Source organism: Anopheles marshallii, chromosome X (genome assembly GCF_943734725.1).
Source record: "Anopheles marshallii chromosome X, idAnoMarsDA_429_01, whole genome shotgun sequence".
Lineage (NCBI taxonomy): Eukaryota > Metazoa > Arthropoda > Insecta > Diptera > Culicidae > Anopheles > Anopheles marshallii.
In genome coordinates this window covers 13,671,376-13,691,855 of record NC_071325.1, presented here as the reverse complement: position 1 = coordinate 13,691,855, position 20,480 = coordinate 13,671,376, and the positions used below count along the sequence as shown (strand labels likewise).

General features: G+C 40.2%; 6 protein-coding genes across 6 annotated transcripts; 3 read left to right on the top strand and 3 right to left on the bottom strand.

Moving 5' to 3' along the window:
- The first annotated feature begins 2,499 nt into the window (after positions 1-2,499).
- On the top strand, positions 2,500-2,934 carry LOC128709836 (mitochondrial import inner membrane translocase subunit Tim9). The gene is made up of 3 exons (XM_053804858.1): positions 2,500-2,553; positions 2,626-2,721; positions 2,803-2,934. Exons 1-3 carry the CDS (start codon positions 2,500-2,502, stop codon positions 2,932-2,934), a joined length of 282 nt encoding a protein of 93 aa, XP_053660833.1.
- A 588-nt stretch (positions 2,935-3,522) lies between these two features.
- Positions 3,523-3,995, bottom strand: LOC128706856 (protein yippee). The gene is made up of 3 exons (XM_053801801.1): positions 3,878-3,995; positions 3,659-3,818; positions 3,523-3,592 (listed from the first exon to the last, which is right to left on the bottom strand). The coding sequence occupies exons 1-3, from the start codon at positions 3,993-3,995 to the stop codon at positions 3,523-3,525; spliced, it is 348 nt and encodes a 115-aa protein (XP_053657776.1).
- Positions 3,996-5,087: 1,092 nt separating this feature from the next.
- LOC128708204 (60S ribosomal protein L10) lies at positions 5,088-6,754 on the bottom strand. Its single transcript, XM_053803168.1, has 3 exons — positions 6,732-6,754; positions 5,641-5,946; positions 5,088-5,418 (listed from the first exon to the last, which is right to left on the bottom strand). Exons 1-3 carry the CDS (start codon positions 6,752-6,754, stop codon positions 5,088-5,090), a joined length of 660 nt encoding a protein of 219 aa, XP_053659143.1.
- A 1,010-nt stretch (positions 6,755-7,764) lies between these two features.
- Positions 7,765-9,026, top strand: LOC128706749 (probable 60S ribosomal protein L37-A). Its single transcript, XM_053801695.1, has 3 exons — positions 7,765-7,791; positions 8,167-8,302; positions 8,890-9,026. The coding sequence occupies exons 1-3, from the start codon at positions 7,765-7,767 to the stop codon at positions 9,024-9,026; spliced, it is 300 nt and encodes a 99-aa protein (XP_053657670.1).
- A 2,120-nt stretch (positions 9,027-11,146) lies between these two features.
- Positions 11,147-12,169, bottom strand: LOC128707213 (glucose-induced degradation protein 8 homolog). The gene is made up of 3 exons (XM_053802167.1): positions 12,052-12,169; positions 11,597-11,819; positions 11,147-11,492 (listed from the first exon to the last, which is right to left on the bottom strand). Exons 1-3 carry the CDS (start codon positions 12,167-12,169, stop codon positions 11,147-11,149), a joined length of 687 nt encoding a protein of 228 aa, XP_053658142.1.
- A 1,489-nt stretch (positions 12,170-13,658) lies between these two features.
- On the top strand, positions 13,659-18,532 carry LOC128710601 (actin nucleation-promoting factor WASL). Its single transcript, XM_053805581.1, has 7 exons — positions 13,659-13,790; positions 14,689-14,916; positions 15,002-15,101; positions 15,997-16,134; positions 16,200-16,468; positions 16,604-17,194; positions 18,254-18,532. Exons 1-7 carry the CDS (start codon positions 13,659-13,661, stop codon positions 18,530-18,532), a joined length of 1,737 nt encoding a protein of 578 aa, XP_053661556.1.
- The last annotated feature ends 1,948 nt before the right edge of the window (positions 18,533-20,480 follow it).

Genomic DNA, 20,480 nt, shown 5'->3' with positions numbered 1-20,480 from the left:
GGGAAAATACGGTACATTTTCCGCGTAACTTGATAGTAACTGACTTTTATATAGCATTCAGAAAGAAAACAGATGTGTTTTTCCCATTGTATTACAATTAATTTTATTTTCAAATTGGTGCGAATGTTATGCTAAACATTCTGCAGAAGGTAAGAAAAATTCATTCAGAACACCCAGATTGTGCTGAAACTGCAACACTACTACCTGACAACCACTGTCTATTCATACGTGATCGAACATTAACGCAATGGTTTTTTTTCTTCTATTGCATGTTTTCTAAATTAAAAAACACAACACAAGTATGATAAGTGCTTCTGTAGGATAAAGTGGAGTAAAATAGGCGTGTGAGGTATACCTTGTGCATCAGTATAATGTGTATCTGTTTAGATTAAATCGAAAAAAGTGGACAGACAGGATTGCCAATAGAAGAGGAGTGCAATGATTGTTGTATGATATATTGATTTCAAAAATAAATGTAAATATGTAGAATCGTAAGCCCCCTGTTTTGGTTAAGCCAGGCCGGGTAGGAACACTAGATAGACGCGTGAGTTTAGCAGGGAGTGTACAATGCGTTTCGTGAGCGAACGCTGTATAGTAGTACGTGTTGAAACGACAAATGTAAAAAGTAACAATCAAGCATCTTTAAAAAAAACCCCGATTTACTATAAGCCATGAACTGGAGTTTGTAACACAAAAAACAATGCTGAAACAGTTTAGAACATATGTAGCGCATGACGTTAAACCGTTTAATGTAAAATAACAATGTACGACTGAACACGCTGATGCTGTGGCGTAACGAAGATGTAATCGCGGCACCCTATTTTGTAGCGCTGAATGCAGGTGTAGTTAAGGCGTCACGGTACAATCTCATATCCTCCCGGTAGAGAAAAGGAGTATATGCGGCATTTCATATGCCAGAATAAAACGTTGGTGCCAGAATAATGCAAAGAAGTAAAGGAAACCAACATACCATGAAATGAATGCTTAGGTCTCGTAACTCCTTTATACATAATGAAAATCAATAAAGTGTAAAAGAGAAACCTGACTTATCTATATATATATACATAGAAGTATGCAAATAAGTTTCGAAATATGTGTTCTATCTTAGGGCCAATAATTCGTTAGGAAAGGTGCGAAGTTCACACTTAAAACAGGGCTATGTGTGGTATGCCACAGGGAAAATCAGTAATCAGTTATGTTTCCTTTTGCAGTAGTGTCGTTGGCAGCAGTATATGTCTAAGTGTGAAGGAATAGTGCCCATCCGTGATGTGACGATGCATTGTGTTATCATCTTCTACCTGCGAGCAGCAGACACACAGACCCATTTGATAGGTGCGTTTAAGTGGCTCGCAGACGGCAAATAAAGAGCGCTGGTATTTAATTTGACAAAGTATTATGAACGTATCAAACAAGAACGAGTGTGCGTTGTGTTGCTTTGTTGCTGTAGAAAGAGTCCAATGTAGCCACCCCATGCTTTGTTGCAGCCAGTCAATGCTCTGGGAGGGAACTGGCATCGACATCCAGCAACATTCCCATCGTTATCGAAATAGTGCACGCATCTGTTAATCTCTTTTCGATTTTGTAAGAATATTTCATCGAGGAACGTAAAAGAGATTCACAAAAGAACATTTGTTGGATTGTGGGTCATGGAGTGGCCTGGTGGTTAATGTGCCTTGTAGATATGAAACAAAAGAAAACCAATTTTCAGGACATGTAAGATAAACTTTGTGGCGACCAGAGAATCGTAATTAGCCAAGACACGAAAAAGCGCCACCTAGGCAAACAAGAGGGTACTAAACAAATTGCTAGTTGGGAAGTTTTGCCTGGACAAGAAGAATAATCCAATGAGTCCAAATGACAATGAGTCCTTTGTTCCTAGGTAAACCCAAACTAGACAACCGGTAAAGCTAGGACGATAGGACAGGGAATCGAAACGATTATGTCAAGGAAAACAAAAGAACGCATACCAAAACATACGGACAAATATTGGTATAAAAACGGTACCATGTCCGTACCAAAAATTAGTTATCGCTCCGCTCTCCAACGAGGAAGTTTTTCTGCTAGTTATCGTTCAACTTTCGACGAGAAAGTCCTTCTGCTTGTAAACGCTCCGCTCTCCGACGAGGAAGTTCTTCTGCTGGTAATCATGTAGTAGGGAAGCAAAGTTGTCTGGGGCCTAACTCCCAGCAGTTGGAAGGAAAAATAAAAGTAGGACCCAACTTCGGTTGGACACCCCTAAAGATACTTCGTCTGAAAGAAACTGTCAGAGTTGATTTCGATACGGAAAATTAACCATTGATAAGAATTTCAAAATGCAGCAAGGTCCATTCGATTTTCGATGCGTTTCTCACTTGCCATGACAGCAGAGCGCTGTTAACCTGTTACCATTGTCAAAACGATGGGCATGACAGGTTCCATTCATGCGCATGGCACCAGCGATATTGATTGCCGCAGATTTGGTGTTATTACATATACCTGCAAAGCAAATATCCGAAGGGCATGGCGGCGACTCAAATTACCATCGATCAGCTAGATAAAGATCAAATAAAGTCGGTATGTATCAATGCACAGTGTAAATTACGCAATCCGATTCCTACTCACGGTTTTTTTCTTATGGCACGCCAGTTTTCGGACTTTTTGCTCTCGTATAACAAACTGTCCGAGCTCTGCTTCATCGATTGCGTGAATGAGTTTACCGGACGGACGGTGAGCGATAAGGAGGTAATTATCCCGCGTCCTTCTACGTATGGTTGAAATGGAGTTGCTTTGAACATATGCACTTACGGTAACCACACCTTGCAGGACAAGTGCGCCCTGAATTGCATGGAAAAGTTTCTCAAGATGAACCAACGCATCTCCCAGCGGTTTCAAGAATTCCAGATGCTAGCGAACGAAAACGCTATTGCAGCGGCACAGAAACTGAGTGGCAAATAATATGCCATCGCCATCCTGGTGATGCATTTATATTTTATTATTTGATAGAATAAATGAGTCCCAGTGAAGGTGCCATTCTCGCCATCGGATATACAGCAATTTCCCGCTTTACGCTAATGTTTGCGACCGAACGCCTTAGCGTATATCGAATTTCCTTAGAAAAATCATTTATACTACATGTTGAAGAGATGCGATAATGACATGTAAAAGGGGTCACAGAAAATTTCGCGATAAAATTGCGTGGAACTAATAGGAATACGCATGTCTATCATATTTTTTCATAATTTATTTAACAAGTAAATTTTCCATTTGTTCTTTTTTTCAATGTTTTTAGAACTGCCGTTTTCAGAATTCCTTTGATTATCTTTGAACTGCTTTTTTTTATATTTCCAAAACATCGCATATAGCGTAAAGCGGGGAGCTGCTGTATATACAGGTTAATGTTAACCTAGTAGTATAATCTTATATACTATGCAGTTCGTAGCGTTTCTATCGTACATGTCGTAGTGGTATGTATAATCACCAACGTGGGAGCAAGGATATACTAACAATCCTGCTCATATAAGTCAGTCATCGGGGAAACCTACATTAAGCATCGGGGAAACCTTCCGATTCGGTGATTAGAGCGTGTTCCAGGATGACACGACCCTCTTTGTATCTGCGAAAGTGTTGATGCATGTTAAGCATTAGGTATGACATCTCAAGCAGAACCTGAACAACTTACTTTTGTGTTTCCTCGGTCGCGAATTCGTACATCCAGCCCAGTTTTGCCTTGCAGTTCTTGCACATCACGTCCCGCACCATATGGCGTCCGGTAAGCATGATGCGATCCTGCACCTGGGAGTATGTAATGTTGACCACACGCTTGAACAAATACGCTCGACCTGGAAAATAGGTACATGGGGTAACCAAACGACATGATGCAAACCTTCTTTTCACATACCTGTCGCCCCAGTAAATCTAGTACTGATGAGCTCGCGCTTGTTAGTCAGATTGGTCTCACAGGCAGCACAATTGTACAGCTTTTGGCCGTTGATATGTTCGAGGAAAATTTTACCCATCTTGACAATGACGGCAGCCTTCCAGCTTCCTTTTCAGATTGATAGATAGAGATTCGTTCAGGATCAGACGCTTTGTTCGGAAGAAACTGCGACGAGAATGGATGTGATTTGTTTCGTATCCAAAACAACTCATATTGAGACGTCATTGTAAGCTGTCAGTTACGACAGTTGGGAGTTGTCAGTGCACTTGAAATCGCAGTTAAAACGAAATAACCACAGTGCTGGAGTGAAAAATGCTTAGAACGAACATTATTGTTCGCAGTTCATATATAATCCATGAGTGTTGACGGTAAACCTCAGGCCAGACTACGCAAAGAAATAGCCTTCATGTCCGTAATTTTACCGCCAACGAATTATGGTTGGATTTCTGCCCGAAAGGGGTTTAGGGGTTCCAACCGGAGTTGGGAGGGGGGGATCTTTGGGGCCACCGTTAGATCCGCCACTGCGGCAGTACATCGAAGAGCTGCCATAACTAAAATTAATTAAACAAAATCTTCGTATATAAGACCATCCCTGCTTTGCGACATAAAAATCGTAGATACTATAACTGGTATTTATATACACAGTATTTCATTAGCTTCCTGGATGAACGGAAGCCAGGATTTGTTTGTGAATGAATGCACAAAAGAGGCTCTAATCTTGATAGCGCCCACCTGGGAAACAGTATATCAGTTGACGACGACGATATCGATATAGTAGCGGAGTTCTGCTACATTGGTAATCCAATACCAATGTCCGGAAACAAGTGCTTAGAATTTTAGCACTGATACGTTCAAATCACTTGTATTTGGTCAAAGGTCTATTCGTTTAGTTAACCAAATTCAAATATCGACATTCAAGGGATAAGAGGTGAACTACATTATCAAAAATTATTTCTTCCCTTGTCCAGCTGGTTCAATAACAGAAAAAAACTTGTTTTCTCCCGCTCAGAAGCATGTATATTGTATCCAGTAGCTGCTTACAATAAGGGAATTTTCATGCTTCGCGATGTTCGTGTTCGCCGTGCAGAGCGTCCGTTGAAAGGTAACACACATCATACATCTCCTTTTTCCCAACCCAATATTTCATTATCACCCTTTTCGTTAATCCGTTTTAGGCGGCAAATCGGTCGCGTTGATGCTGTTCCCATTTGGCCAGTGGTCCGTGATCGTTGCGGAACTGCACACCGCATCCGTCTGCGACGAGGCGACCCTCATCGTTATGCTTCTGGTACTCATCGCGATCGTACTTGGTGAAGCCCCATTTCTTCGACACGAAAATCTTCTGGCGACCGGGGAACTTGAACTTGGCACGACGCAGCGCTTCGATCACCTGCGCCTTGAACCGATCGCTGGATCGCACCGACATAATCGGCTGACCAATATGGACGCGCGCAACCGTTCCCTGCGGTTTACCGAAAGCACCACGCATTCCTGTCTGAAGCCTAGTATAAGTAGAGAGAGAAACACAATTTAATACAATCAGTCGAAAAGTCATCTTGTAGCGGTTAGCATTTTGATGTATCAAGTCATCAGTTATCGTCAACGTGTAAATAGGGTAATCATGTGAACTTCATAACCCAATGCTCTGATAATAGCGATATCATCATAGACAAGTTTAAAAACAATTATACATTAGTTATATGTATAATGGCAGATTCACTTACCTATCAGCTCCGGCACATGACAACATTTTGTTGATGCGAATCACATGGAACGGATGCAGACGCATGCGAATGTGGAACTGGTCCTTACCGCAGAATTTTACCAGGTACTTGTTGCAACAAATACGACCAGCCTCGAGCGCTTCCGAGCTCAGCTGTTCGTACTCGTCCGACACGAGATGGACACATAGCGGAAAATCTTCCACCGGCGCCTTCTTGCGGCCAAGATCGAAGATACGGATCTTCGGGTCCGGCACACCACGACAGAAGCGCGATTTCGGGTATGGCTTGTTTTTACAGTAACGATAGCTGAAATGATTTGAAAACGATATATCATGTTAGAATGAGATTGATGGTTGCGTGAGAGACCAAACCGTTGCAAGGGAACAACTTCGAAAGTTATCTGTTTCAAGTAAAATTGAGATCTCAATCCTTGTTATACTGGCTGAAATCTCACCCTTTTTTCTTGATATCTATTCTACCTTCTAATCGAACACTAGTCAATGCTCAGAACTGTATGCATTAACGATGTTTAATTTCGGAAGGATATTTGCTCTACATCATTTGCCTAGTAAGTGATAAATCGATCAAATATAATAATTAATTACAATCTGATTGCGTTATATGTTACAAGCAAAATTGAGATACCATTCTATTGATGATACAGAACGATTCTCACCCTTTTTTCTTGCATATGTTCTTCCTTCTAGATACACAAGTCGGTTAATGTTTAAAAGATAATTATCCAACATAAAAGTGAAGTACTAGAAGGAAACGAAGGAAAGGCACAGAGTTTGTTTCATTACTATTTAAAAATCATGTTCCAAGCAATATTGAGACGCCATCCTACAGAAAATTAAATCGGATGAATCTCACCCTTAATTACTTGAATATGTTCTCCCTCCCGGGTAAGCTGGTCGAATGTATGGAGATACATTCTACACGTTGTTTTACGCTCGGAAGAGAACGATGAATCAACACTCTGTGCACCGGCCGGAATTATGCTGCTCCTTATTTTCTTAGCATTTCGATCGCTCCATTACAACGGTCTAGGAATTTCTAACACGAAGCGTAAAACGATTATTCATACGTACCATCTCGCTGGACGTCGCCCCATCTTGAGCTGAAAGATGATACAAGATTATATGGTATCATTTGTATCGTTCTATTGCTCGTAAAGAGGTTATAAAGGCTGCACTAAATAACGGCCATATAGGATTGATAGAAGATGCTGGACTTTCTTGATTGTGGAAGATCGCCATGATCGCCCAAACGTATTAAACACACAAAAGGAGTGATCGAGCGAAGCGTGGAATCGAAAACTTACCTTTAGCGCTCCGAGACGTGTTAACGAATTGAAGCTTTGTGCTGGAAAGAGAGTTTCAAGAGAGCAGTACCAACGATGACAACCACGCTACATCCGGTTTCGTATGGCTAGGTTGGTACTCTTCGACCACCGTGATGCACACAGTGGTATGCACAGAATAATTTCTACCTGTTTTTCCTCTTTTAGAAATTTAAATTTATCATTTCCGCATAATAGGAACAATTGATTAAAAACAATGATAGTTCGTGATTCACATAACTAGGGCTATATCTCAAGTTTGTCCAATGCGATCTTACTGCATGCTTTTATATAGAATTAATATCCCAATAGTAAAATTGTCAAGCTTTTTCACTCTGTCTAACCAAGAATTTAATCTTTCAAAAGTGGAATGAATGATGATTTTGCTACTGGGAGTGCAAAATAGATTGATTGTGCCTCGCGTCGCATTTGAAATAGCATGTGTCGGAATCGATGTCGTTTTACCAACACGTACCGTTGTGCACATTAAATTTAAAATAAAAATCGTCGGCCGCTGTTTTGTTTGCTTGAAAATCAAACCTTTACGCAAGACTGGCTAGAAACGTCAAGAGCCGCTCAGCCCGTCACTCGAGTCATCGCAAGTTCCGGTTGTAATCTTTCTTTCGGTACTGCGTGCCTCTCAAGGCAGGTTGTATAGTGTTGTGTAGAAGCAAAGATGGTTAGTATTTTAGATTTTTGGTGTACTGCAACTAAAAGTTTCAAAGTCTTGAACTGCCGAGCACGTATTACGAGACGTTAATGGTGATTCTGCCCGGATCGTGATGGTTAATAATATCCCGAAACTACTTGTAACTGTACACGTTTGTCTGTTGTGTATTTCCTGGACAGGAATGAAAGAATCTCCGCTGCCCATGTAGCGTCGAATAGTTAAGCCACGAGTTTTACCCGTGGCACCCAGAAGTCTTTTCCTCGATGGTAACTAATGTTTGCGTAGCACGAATTGGTCTTCCTTTGAAGTCAATTTCGTGACAAAAACGTGCACAATTCATCTCTTTCCCTACGATTAACTGTCACTTACCCGGCATATATCGCCACGGAAACAACTTCCTGGTATTTTTCCGTGACCGTCCGAAATCCGTTCTCGGTGTTAGAATAATGTGCTCCGCGGCATTCGGCAACAAACACACACCACTCAACGATCAACTTTCTGTTTCATCTTTCAGACTAAGGGTACTTCCAGCTTTGGAAAGCGGCACAACAAAACCCATACGTTGTGCCGCCGTTGTGGTAGATCCTCCTACCATATTCAGAAGCATACATGCTCGCGTTGTGGCTACCCGGCAGCCAAGATCCGATCATGTAAGTAAATCCATATTTATGCTGATTTAGTTTTGACGGGGCTCTAGGAACATGCTGCAATAAGATGATTTGAATGTGATATTTGTACAAATTAGATCGTGTCGACTGAAAGGATTAGTTTGCTTATCTAATGGTTGTTGACTTACATGAAAAATTCATGTCAATATTAACGATGAGCATAAAATATTATTCTAAAAACAGGATGCAATGGTGTTCCCTTAATCACTATTGCATTAAGATAATAGGATAACAGATGATTTTGTTTACTATCTCTGGGTATTGACCGAACACACCGCAATTACTTTCTATAGTATTTGAACAGTTCGTCCACAATACAATTACAATATTAGAAATAATTCGTGCATCACGAATAGATTTCGGCATTTGTGTAACAATCATGCTCGCATTCAACGGTGGTCGAATATTACTATCCTAAAACAGAATGTTACTTTATACATATCATCACCGTTGCATTAAGAGTATAGGATAACAAACCACATAACTTTCGTAGTCTAATTTGCGTTTGCCAGAGTTTATAAGATTGACTAATTGGTCTGTTTATGTTTCGTTTCCTCTTACTTTTGTAGATAACTGGTCGGAGAAGGCTAAGCGAAGAAGGACCACCGGTACTGGCCGCATGCGCTACCTGAAGGTGGTGCGTCGTCGTTTCCGCAACGGATTCCGCGAGGGCCAGGTGGCGAAGCCGCGCAAGGCCGCTGCCTAATAATTTAACACGCATCCCCTTCTTTCCTTTTTGCAAAAAAACAACACATTGCAAAACTTTACCTAACTTTGACCCTTCATAACATAATTGTTTGACCTGGTTTGCGATTAGGCAAGGAAATGTTTCTTCACTTATGAAATGCATTGAATTGTTGTACTGTGAACTTGGGCGGAAGAAGGTGTTAAAAATAAACAGGAAGAGGATCCGCAAAATCTACATACCTGGTAACACGTTTTGCTGTACCAATGTAATGGAATGCTAACAAAGAAGCGAATAAAAGATCGAAACACAATACAAATGAAAGCGTATGCGCAGATCAAATATCACATTTTCCGTTAGCAGGATTTTGTTTGTTGCAAGAAAAGAAAAATAGAGATTGTATTCCGCTTTTTTGTGATATGCCACTTCATCATCAAGTAACGTTTTTAAGAGGTTGATTATCTGGATAACCAACACGAGAACTCCCTAGGCAGCAGTAATGGTAAAATTATCCACCACTAGAAAAAATACAATTCCATATTCTGACTCATGCTCTGCGTTCTATACTGCTTGCGGCGCGTCGTCCCATTGTATTTGGCCCCAAGTCCAGTTCACTTTTGGAAATTGGATTCAATAAGCTTTCATGATTCTTCTCAGTGCGTTAAATATTCCCTCCAAAGGTATCATCCTTCCTTTCTTCTGTTGCATCCAAAACAGTATTTTCTCGTTCAATGTTTTGGTCCTTAGCCTTAATTCTTGGTATTTGGTTAGTACATTAGTTCAATTCTATTTTAAACTAATTATAGTGATGTTGAGGGTTAGATCAATGTTAGAAGAATTTGAATCAATCAATAAACTGAACAAATGGCTCTGAATCTCCATCCTGAAGATTCATCCTCCAAGAATTTCTATTATAAAGATTCAGCAACCTTAATAATTGATGGATTCAAGAATATTTTTTCAATTGACTCATGATTCTAATGACATTTGACTAAAGATTCATATAATGACTCTCCGCAAAAATTAGTTAGACACAAAACCAGTTTAATTATGAAGGTCATTATTTTGTTGAGTACCCTTATGGTCCTAAAGATTAACAATAGATCTTAAGGACTATAGATTGAAGAACAGTCTTATTTATTATTCTCAAGTTAACTACAGAATGTTTGGTTCTTGAGACAATTATGTATCAAAAATTGATTCGATCTAAGGGGAATAGGTCCTTTTTGCATTTTATTGTTCTGAGCTGGGCCAGATTAAATCCATTACAAATGAATATTATTCAAGCAAACATATATTTCCTTGTTATAATGCTATGAATAGCTAATAGAAGGAAGTAAACAGAATGAAAAATTTCATAATTATGTGCCATACTAGTTTTAACATAAGCTGGGAATAATGCCGTTGGTCACCAAAAAAAGAGATTTTTCCACATACTAACTGAGAGTAAAGTAAGAGTTCTTCTAAGTATGTGACACTTAAATTTTATTATGCTGTTTTTTGCACGTAGTGAATCGACACGCATTTGGGCGCACAGTCTTTTCCCGAATTACGCTAATTACATGTCCCAGAGAAATTTGCGTAACTCCAATTATCGCGTAAGACGAACTTTTTTTATGACATCGTTTGTATTTCGTTCATACTTATTACCTTGTTACGAAGCATATTACAAACGAAAAAACACAAAACAAAACTTTACGAACTGACAAATATTTCAAATTCATATTAATCGGGAAAAGACTGTACGACGGCTTTTGACGGCCCTAAGAGACAATTTCGAAAGTTTTCTACTTTAGCCATTTGCCATTTCCGTGTCAGTCCTTACGGTGGTGGGCCCGGGGTTTTTAACAGATTTCAATGCAAAACGTTTCGTGTTGTTAAGCCGCTGCAGTTCTCTGTTCGATTGTAAGAGAATGGCCTCACACTTCCTTTCTTAAGATATAGAAATCCTCTTATATTCTTCTCTAACCAACTAAATCAGCCCAGGGCCAACAATCGTGCTTTAAAGCTTCGTACTAACTAGACAACGCCCGCTTCCTTCCTTTACCATCTCACATACATATTTCGATTATACACATGTACACATTAAACACACACACACACGCGCATCTATTCTTGGACAACGCCTGAATTTGCTGACTCTACTTTGGCTCGATAGTGCCCGAAGCCAGATCCATCATCTTCGGATACTTGACGTTCTTTTTGTCTAGCTCGGTTTGCGCCCACAGTATTAGCTTGAGGATATTGATCATGCGTGGGCTCGACTGTTCCTGCTGTTCAGTCTTGAGGATTGCCGCGTTCAGCTCGCTGGCCACCTTCTGACGGTGGGTATGATCGAGCAGGTCCGCGAACGGGCTGTGCTGGGGTTTCTCGAACGCAAGCAGCGCAAGTGTGCGCTCGAGTTCGTTCAACACTTCCGGGTTACTTTCGCCTGCTTCGGAGATTTGCGTTTGGGCGAACGTAAGCGCTTCCTCAATCTTCCCAGCACTGAAAGCATAATGGTAATGGATCACATTTTCATCACATCACATCACAGGAGCGAGCATTAGAATAGTAGTGTTTTGGGACCACTAATATCATCAAGACCCTACCGAATCAGCTCGATCAGATGAAGCTGCTGAAGATGGAAATATAGATAGCGATCGTTATCGAGCAGTTCCGGATGCAACTGGTTGACCAGGTGGGTCGCCTCCTGTATGAAGCCATTCTGGACCGCTTCCCGTATCAGTATCCTGTTATCCAACGAGTTCAGATCCACCGACGGTACAACACCGGATTCCGCCTGAAACTTTTCTGCTGCCTCTTTAAATCCCTCTGTGTTGGAATAGAGAAGTAAAATTAGATTATTGCGCACGTCACAGCTTCCAGTGCCCGTTGGCACCTAGCACACCAGGGAGACATCATCATCAAAACAAACTATCATGACAACAACATCCACAAGCATCCATTACCGATACAGAAAGGTACAGAGGATGGTTGAAGGTTAGCAAAACAGACATATAAAACAGCGTATCTTTCCTACATAATGCTTCTTTATATTTCTTACCAGTAACTAAGTAGTTCATAATCAATTTGTTAATATCGTCCTGCTTGAATGGAAATGTTTCGAGACGGCTTTGCCATTCCTCCTTCGAGATACCATCGTTCTTGTCGTTACAGCTCATCGCAGGAAGGGGTCGTATTGGTTTTTCGACCCTTTTGGAAAACACTCTTTAACGGCACGTTTCACACGCACGACAGTGCAACACAACGTTTTTTCACCTTTATACAACAATAATACACGCGAAACAATAGTTCCTTGCTTCCTCTGTTCTCAAATGTGAGGGCAAAAGTTTCTCTTTTATGCGTCGCCCTTTTTGTTGTTTGCTTCTACACTGTGTTATTCTTCTTTTTCTTCTTTTGCTTTCTACGAGTGATTATGCTACGGTTATTCGTTGTTACAGGGTCTGTAAGGTCCTTTTTTCGTGGAAAGAACGACTTCAAGTATTAATAATCTGTAAGGTAAGAGTTTATACCACCAAGTTACGAATAAAGTGAATTCCTTTTGTATTATTATTATGCGGACGAATGATTTGTTTTGCTAAACCGCCATTTTTCAGGAAGACAGTTGAGTGGTAAAATTGTGTTTATGGTTGATGGCTGAATAGTTGCAGATCGGTATTATTTTTTACTAGATTTTACGTGATAAAACATACGATAGAGATGATATAGAATGTTCCCGACTGTCTTAATTTTGTAATACAATTTTTTAAACAAGTTATGAGTCCAAACAAAGCAAAAGTGGCAAAATTTTGAGATAAATTTTGGAGTGTACGCTACAGCGCGACGCTACCAACAATGCGTACAGCGGACATGACGTTAGTTGTCACTTGGTGTAACCACTGCCTCACAAAACCGTGTCTGCAAAGGGGTAAAAAGATATGGGCCTGCAGTGAAGTGGAAAAACATTCGCCCTATTCGGTTAACATCAGGAAGATGTTACGGGATTGACTCATTTGCTGGTGTCTGGTACGAGTGCTGCAGCGAGTTGGTTCGTAAACTGCTAGAAAAAAATATTATATCTTCTTTTTTTCCCGTGCTTGGATTTTAAAATTAGTAAGGTTAGCAGTGGCGAAATGTAATCAGTTGAAGGCGAGGGTATATTGTGACCAAATGGTGAAGGTGAAGTGGTGAAGCCAGTGAACAAGTGGCAATTTCCGCGTTGTTTCTATCACTGAGGAGGGTGCGGTGAATCATTAGACTGTGCTTGTTGATAACTGATGCCGTTTTTCCAATGCATTTGTTATGAATAGCTATATCGCCCACTGCATTAGTTTCCCTTTCACATCACCATATCGTGTAGTCGTGTGAACAGTTTTGGGTGTAAATCTGCATCCAAATATGGATATGAGTTACGTACAGTGAATGAGTTAACAGTACGGTTATCTTATCGCCAGCAACATCACACGGGTCCCCTAGTTAACGCCCTCCTCTAGCTGTTAGGGAAATGAAATGCTTAATTAAAATGATCTGCCAAACAAGTGCAGCTATATGTGTGTACCAATATTAGGTTTGTTTTCATTTTGTAGCTATTTTGACAGGAAAAGAAACTCAAAACCCACAGCTAGTGAAATAAAATCGATCCGAGAGTATTGTTCGTAGACTCAACCAAAGATGAAACAACCAGCAGGTGGAGAAAATGCAGGTGATCGCAACTCGATGGCCAGCAAAGCTAACCGGCCGAGCACACTGCTCTCGAACGATGAAAATGATCAACTTTTTCGCCTGTTGGGACGTCGATGTCAGGTATGATTCATCTCCAAACATTCCAATCAATCAAATCGTACTGTTGTAATCTGTTGTTGCATTACTCATACAATATAAATGATACGTACGTTGTTCAGTTTTATACACATCAAAAGTTATTGTATATTTTCTAGATTTAAGCAACGTCGTGAGCTGGTTTAGTTTACTTTATTTCTCATTTTCACAGTTATCTAATTAGGGGAAGTCTTATCGTAAGCTTCGTTGATAAATCCTTCAAACGGGGGATAAAATGATTAACAATCTGCTGATAATGTTAAACCAACAAAATATGATTAAAATCACATAAAAAGATTATATAATTTAGTGCCATGTAAATTTTTATCTCCCCGCTCTAAGGTCTAAGGGGTGTGTAAAAATCCTCTAGATGACTCTTTTGTTAAGAAATGGTAGTTAATGTGAACCTTTAGTTATAGTCATTCAAATCGTTATTCATTTCTTAAACCACCAATTCAAAATTCCGCAATGATTCATTAAGTTATCGTGATGTTACGTATTTTTTTTAATATTTAACATACGAACCATAAATTAATCAAACTATTTGCCAGCAACAACAATAGTCTGTTGGTAATTGGTATACGCAATCGAATGCTCGAACAGTACTTCATTAGTATAGTAATCCTTATTTCAGTAGATAAAACAACATTCAAAACACTTCTATAATCATATTTTTTAGTTATTCTTTAATCATGGAGGAGTTATGAACCTTCAAGGAGTCATTAACCTTTAGAGTAAAGCTTTTCAGAGTCATGCATTCAGATCAAACATATATTCGGATTCATGAATCTGATTCAGATTCTCCCAGCAATACACATTTAAATTGTTTATTTATTGTTAATTTGGTTCGTTATGCTTTACTTAATCATTCTCCAATCTATAGACACTTAGTACGGCAGTCGTGCAATTGTACACTACACAGTCACCGGCACATGCCTCCTGGGTAAAGCGATGCACCGGTGCGCTCTGCTTCATCAAGGACAACATTCGGAAGTCGTACTACTTTCGGCTGTACTGTCTCAAATCGAATCAAATGGTGTGGGAGCAGGAGCTGTACGAGAAAATCGAAGTGACGCAACCGAAACCGTACCTTATTACGTTCGAGGGACAGGTAAGGGCTTGAAGCAACAATACATTCAACGCGAACGCTTTTCTAATAGCTGCAAATTGTTTCATCGCTTCTCTTGCCTGAACAGGATGGTATCGTTGCATTTAACTTCGCCACCGAAGATGAGGCATCTGCTGTCATGAATACTACACTTACCACCATACACAATCGCAACCGACGGCGCGATGGTAAGTGTGCCTTGTTCACGTACTTGTTAAGGTGCCACTAATTAGTAGCGACGTGATAATATTCAAACACACACACACTCGGTTGAGGCGAGTAGCAAAAAAAGGAAACAAAACAAAACGTTCAAACATAAGCAACTCTCCTTTCCCAAGGGTTTGTTTCAAATTGTTAGTTTGCCAAGGGGCACAAAGGGATTTTTTTTAGTTATCTCAAAAGGCATGCGTTTGCAATTCTTGTGAGGTCACAGGTTAAAATGTAATTAAACATGTGATAGTTAGTTTCCCCATTCCAGTTGAATGAGGTAAATGTACGGACATGACATGATATGTATAACCGTCCCTAGACACGTTGCTTTTCAGATAAGAGAGGCAATCAACCACATACTAGATGTATTCGTTTAAGGTTAGCACACTGTTGCCAAACGATGCTTTGTACTTCAGGATGTATCGATTTGGAAGCGAATAATAATCGATACCGTGGTTGTTTGTTTGTTTTTTTTATAAATATGCATTTTTTGTCATATACATAATTGGTTTTAGCGCATCATTTCACGATCTCACGAAACCTTTAAGTTGGGTAGATTGAATTCCCCAGGGCCTGTTAGGGTGGACGCCATATGGATACCATTATTAGAATTGATGCTAAATTTGATGAATCAAACAGCGAAAAGATCGATGAATATCAGTCGGGCGCAACATGATTCTTTTAAAGCTATCCACATTCTGTACAATAAAGTCTGAGCTGTTAGGCTGCGTTTCGATGAAGTGTTGCCAGTGTTTGAATTACAGCCGTCAACGTGGTCGCAATGGCAACAATCGTGAGCATAATATTATAATGACGATATACTAATCATTCATAATTCTTATTTCATAAATATAATTACAACTGTATACGCAGAACGTATAAAACGTAATAATACCCGGAAGGATCCTCCACCGGCAAGGCCCCCACCGTTGCAAAACATACCGGTCGGTGCAACTGGTTCGAACATTCCCGATTCAGATTTGTCCGTAACCTACCGGAATAAACAACCTTGTAAGTTTGCAGTAACACTTGAAAGGTATAAAACAGATTTTTGACAAAGTTTTTTTTTATTCTAGTTGCGAACCCCTTTTCCGGTCCAGCAGCACCACCGATGCAACAATATCCCGGACAACAGCAGCAGGCCTCAAATCTTGGCAATGCTCTGCACCAGAAGCCTCGCAAGGTGAAGGGTATGGGCAAATTGCAAAAGTCCGACATTGGGTCACCTTCGAACTTTAAGCATGTGACCCATGTCGGTTGGGATCCGCAAAGTGGCTTCGATTTGATTGGCGCACAGGAATCGCTGAAACCGTTCCTTGAGAAGGCTGGCGTACGGGACCAGCATGTGAGTAGTTAGGCCGTTGCGCTGCACACTAGAAGAGCAATCAAGTTTGATATCCATCTTTCTATTTTGTTTCCTACTTTTTTCTGGCTCTGGATCCACATTACACTGTCGCACCACTCACCACTGATCGTACAGCTAAAAGATCGCGACACGTGTGCATTTATATACGATTTTATCCAAACGAACAACGTGCTCGACACAGTGAAGTCGGAACAGAGCAGCGGCCGCAAGCAAAAGCCTCCAGCGCCACCACCCGTACCGGTTCGTACACATACCGAGGCACAGCCCGAAACGTTTCCTTCTCAGCCCCAATCACATGAACATCATCACCCTCAACAGCATCCACCTAGCGTGCCGTCCCACCAGAATGGTCAAACGAGAAATCCGCCGCCGCCACCACCGCACCGTACGCTTCCGCCGCTTCCACCGACCACACCGCCAAAGGTCGCTCCTAGCGGACCGTCAGTGACGCGACCGCCCCCGATGCAACCACCGCCGGCCCAGCATCCATCCGTTTCCGTACCGTCCGCTGCTGCACCGGCGCCTCCTCCTCCGCCACCAATGCCAACAACAGCTGGACCCGTACCGCCACCCCCACCTCCGATGATGCCATCGCTAAAACCACCGGCACCGGCCATCCCAGGTGGGGCTGGTGGTGGTGGGGACGAGGGTGGCGATGCACGTTCAGCACTGCTCGACAGTATTCGCAAAGGAACAACGCTGAAGGTAACGTACAAAAGGGGAAAGTTTTTATTCCCAATAACAGTCAACAGTTTTTTTACCTTTTATTTTGATTAGCTAATTGGTAGACATTACGTACGGTTGTTTAATTTTCATTACCATACTGTTTTACTTAATTTTTTTATACTGGCTTTTATTACATGATTACTACATGAAAATTCCGATTTAGTAGGCCATTAAATTGTCCATAGCAACCAAGCAAATGTCCGACCAAGTGGGCCAAGAAAAAATATTCATGGCAACCACGAAAATATTTAATCTAGTAGGTCATGATATTTTGGGGTTTTCAAAAATTTGTCTGGATTTTTGTTCCCGCCGGGAAAAGAGTACACAATTCACAATTAGAAAATTTAGACTATGTTTTAAAAAGTTTTTGAGTGTGTGGAGTGCTATTCTGCAGTATAAATATGTATTAATCATGCATTAACTACGGCAGAATTGTTTATACCCAAAAATTTGTTTGATGAAAATGAAACATTGCAGACAAAATCGTGCCGGTCGTTCTAGAGTTTTGTATAGACAATATTTTATCTGTCAGATTTTCATTACACGAAATATGTATCAGGGGCTAAGGTGTACTATGGAGGTGAATAAGAATCAGAATGAGGATTCACGAAATCGTAAACAAAAGTGGGACACAGGAACAATATAGTAGAAACAGATAATAAGAGTTGTTAATGGTCCGCATAGAGAAGATATTCATTGGCAGAGAGGGAATAAATACAGACAATAACGAATAACAAAAATACTGAGGACACTTTTTGAGAAACCCTAGATTAACCAACAAAGGAGTAGGAAAACAGGATATCATTTTAACTCTATACTATCTACGATATAATTAGAACCAAGGCAATAACTAACTCCTGATACGAAACATTTTATATTCGGTCACCAGAAGGTCGAGAGAAAGGTTATCGAATCGTTCATACTCACCGTTTCAGTGTTGCACTAATGTTTGTTCCTAAGAGTTGCCCAATGTTTGAGATTTTGTTAACTAAACCCAAAAATTGTCGCTTTATATTAATGTTCTTTTTTTTGTTGCAGAAAGTGGATCAAAGCGCACAACACAACACGGGTAGCGGAGATATGCGCAACGATTTGATGACCGAGATACAGCAAGGGTTCCAGTTGCGCCCGGTCGCGAACCGCGAGTTAAATGCGGTTGGTGAGCGGAACAGTGGTGGTGGGGGAAGTGGCGACGTCGGTACGGATGCATTGGCCGATGCATTGCGCCGTGCGCTAGCCGAACGTGGCCGAGTCATTCGTCCATCGGACGAAGATGACAGTGATTCCAATTCCAACAACACCGACTGGGAAGATTAAGCAGCTTCGTGTTCGGTTTTGGTTTTTTTTTTTATTAATTTTCTTTTTCTACTCGGCCAGAGTTGAATATATCTGTGACTAACGTTTAGCTCGATAGGACGATAGGACCGGTACAAAATTCCATCCGGACCAATCCCCCGTGCGCAGGATTGATTATCCTGCTACGGGTATATGAAGTCAGAGAAAGCTAGAAATGGCATTAAAGTAGAATAATTAGAAAAATGTTTACCCACTCCCAGGTATTACGGGAAAACTCCGATCTATTTGAGCTAAGGTTCGAAACGCAACGCAACCAGGGTGTTCTTTGCTAGGTGCGTGCGTGTTACCGAATATGTAACGTGTTCGTGCCCGAACCTTTTTTTTATTGTAACATCACCAACCTTCTAAAATCAATCACATTTCTAGTGTATTGCAAAACTGAAGATACAATATTCTACGTTGTTGATAATATTGTATTATATGCCGCAACAAAGCAATATGATTATGTATGTTAAGAGTTGATAGTGAGATAATTACGAACTTGTTTTCTTTTTATTCGCATTGTGGCACCAGCAAAGGAAACAAAACAGAAACATTTCATTATAGCCCAGCAGAAAGCTTTGCGAAACAATAATATTGTCAGTGCGATTCAGGGGGTGTTAGGTGTTATTCTTACACAATTATCCATATAAACCTAAACTGCTAAACAGTAGTTTGAACCTTTTGCGAAAATTTGTGGTATGACGTACGTTTATTATAGAGATACGTTTTTTTTCTTTTGCATCGATAAAGTATTTTTACAATGTTATTTAAATTTACAATACTGTGAAAGATAATCTGGAACTCCTGGTAGAAATAATGTAACAGGGTAAACAAAAAAAATTAAACCATCATTGCAATGCAAAACGTTAATAAATAAGCTACAATTCACAATACATCCATAACGTAGTGTTTTTCTTCTTTTTTTATTGTATCTTAATCCGAACGGATGGCATTAAACAAGTTACTAAACTAAACAATTCTAACATTTTCTTACGGAACCAATGTAACATAACTTTGGATGGGCATAAGTACAAAGAATCGCATATTATCGCGGCTAGTAAAATCAATCTCTAAATTCGGCACTTTGTTTTGTAAACTATTTTCTTCATCGTATCTTCATCAGCATGCTACAGTAGGATCGGTCTTTCTGTTTGAGGTTTAGGGTATTCTATGTTTTTTTCTCCGTTTGGTCGAGTTTTTAACATCGGTGTACGGAGTGCGATTAACAAACCTAACTTCGCTATTGATATGCACCTTAGCAAAGGATGCAACAACCGAAAAATGCAAAACAAAAGAGACGCGAAACTGGTTTTAGCGTGTAACAACGTTTATCATGGCTAAGCGTATAACTCCATCAATATTAATGTTCTTTTTTTAAATGACTTTTTTCTAGTCTAACGCGGTACGCTAGTTAATTTTCAACGACACCAATACATCTTCGTGGTTCAATAAAAGTAATATTTTATATGTGTATATATATATGTTTTGTGTATCTTTACCAGCGATGATATTTATCCGCCGATTAATCGGCATGATTTAAAGGTTTAACGCAGGGTTCTGTCACACTCATATGTTTAAGTTCTGAATAGGGTAAATGTGGTTATATTAGCAATGGCTACAAAGTCTGCACACAAAGGTCTGTTCGTTGAGGAAGTGTTTTGTTAGTCCTTTAAGCTAAGTTCATGCAGTCTCCTACATCACCAGCCGTCACAATTACTACATCCTATTTTATCCTGTGTTCACCCTGTTCCTGACCGCTAACGAATATTCTTCACATGCAATGCACTTCTGTTTGACACATCTGATCAACTATTTGCACGCGAAGTTTGGGATGATGGATATAGTATAAAATTTAAAAAAAATTGCATCCAGTGTTGAAGTCTACTATCAAAGAAAAAGTAATTATTAGAAGTACATTTTCTACATA

Bases quoted from the DNA above. Each gene is read 5' to 3' on its own strand.
- LOC128709836 (XM_053804858.1), top strand. From the start codon at position 2,500: ATGGCGGCGACTCAAATTACCATCGATCAGCTAGATAAAGATCAAATA. The intron at 2,554-2,625 runs GTATGTATCAAT...ATGGCACGCCAG, and splicing joins ATAAAGATCAAATAAAGTCG to TTTTCGGACTTTTTGCTCTC. The intron at 2,722-2,802 runs GTAATTATCCCG...CACACCTTGCAG, and splicing joins GGACGGTGAGCGATAAGGAG to GACAAGTGCGCCCTGAATTG.
- LOC128706856 (XM_053801801.1), bottom strand. From the start codon at position 3,995: ATGGGTAAAATTTTCCTCGAACATATCAACGGCCAAAAGCTGTACAAT. The intron at 3,819-3,877 runs GTATGTGAAAAG...CCTATTTTCCAG, and splicing joins TAGATTTACTGGGGCGACAG to GTCGAGCGTATTTGTTCAAG. The intron at 3,593-3,658 runs GTAAGTTGTTCA...ACACTTTCGCAG, and splicing joins GCGACCGAGGAAACACAAAA to ATACAAAGAGGGTCGTGTCA.
- LOC128708204 (XM_053803168.1), bottom strand. From the start codon at position 6,754: ATGGGGCGACGTCCAGCGAGATG. The intron at 5,947-6,731 runs GTACGTATGAAT...AAATCATTTCAG, and splicing joins GGGCGACGTCCAGCGAGATG to CTATCGTTACTGTAAAAACA. The intron at 5,419-5,640 runs GTAAGTGAATCT...TACTTATACTAG, and splicing joins TCATGTGCCGGAGCTGATAG to GCTTCAGACAGGAATGCGTG.
- LOC128706749 (XM_053801695.1), top strand. From the start codon at position 7,765: ATGGTTAATAATATCCCGAAACTACTT. The intron at 7,792-8,166 runs GTAACTGTACAC...TTCATCTTTCAG, and splicing joins ATAATATCCCGAAACTACTT to ACTAAGGGTACTTCCAGCTT. The intron at 8,303-8,889 runs GTAAGTAAATCC...TTACTTTTGTAG, and splicing joins GGCAGCCAAGATCCGATCAT to ATAACTGGTCGGAGAAGGCT.
- LOC128707213 (XM_053802167.1), bottom strand. From the start codon at position 12,169: ATGAGCTGTAACGACAAGAACGATGGTATCTCGAAGGAGGAATGGCAA. The intron at 11,820-12,051 runs GTAAGAAATATA...ATTCCAACACAG, and splicing joins TATGAACTACTTAGTTACTG to AGGGATTTAAAGAGGCAGCA. The intron at 11,493-11,596 runs GTAGGGTCTTGA...TTATGCTTTCAG, and splicing joins CATCTGATCGAGCTGATTCG to TGCTGGGAAGATTGAGGAAG.
- LOC128710601 (XM_053805581.1), top strand. From the start codon at position 13,659: ATGAAACAACCAGCAGGTGGAGAAAATGCAGGTGATCGCAACTCGATG. The intron at 16,135-16,199 runs GTAAGTTTGCAG...TTTTTATTCTAG, and splicing joins CTACCGGAATAAACAACCTT to TTGCGAACCCCTTTTCCGGT. The intron at 17,195-18,253 runs GTAACGTACAAA...TTTTTGTTGCAG, and splicing joins GCAAAGGAACAACGCTGAAG to AAAGTGGATCAAAGCGCACA.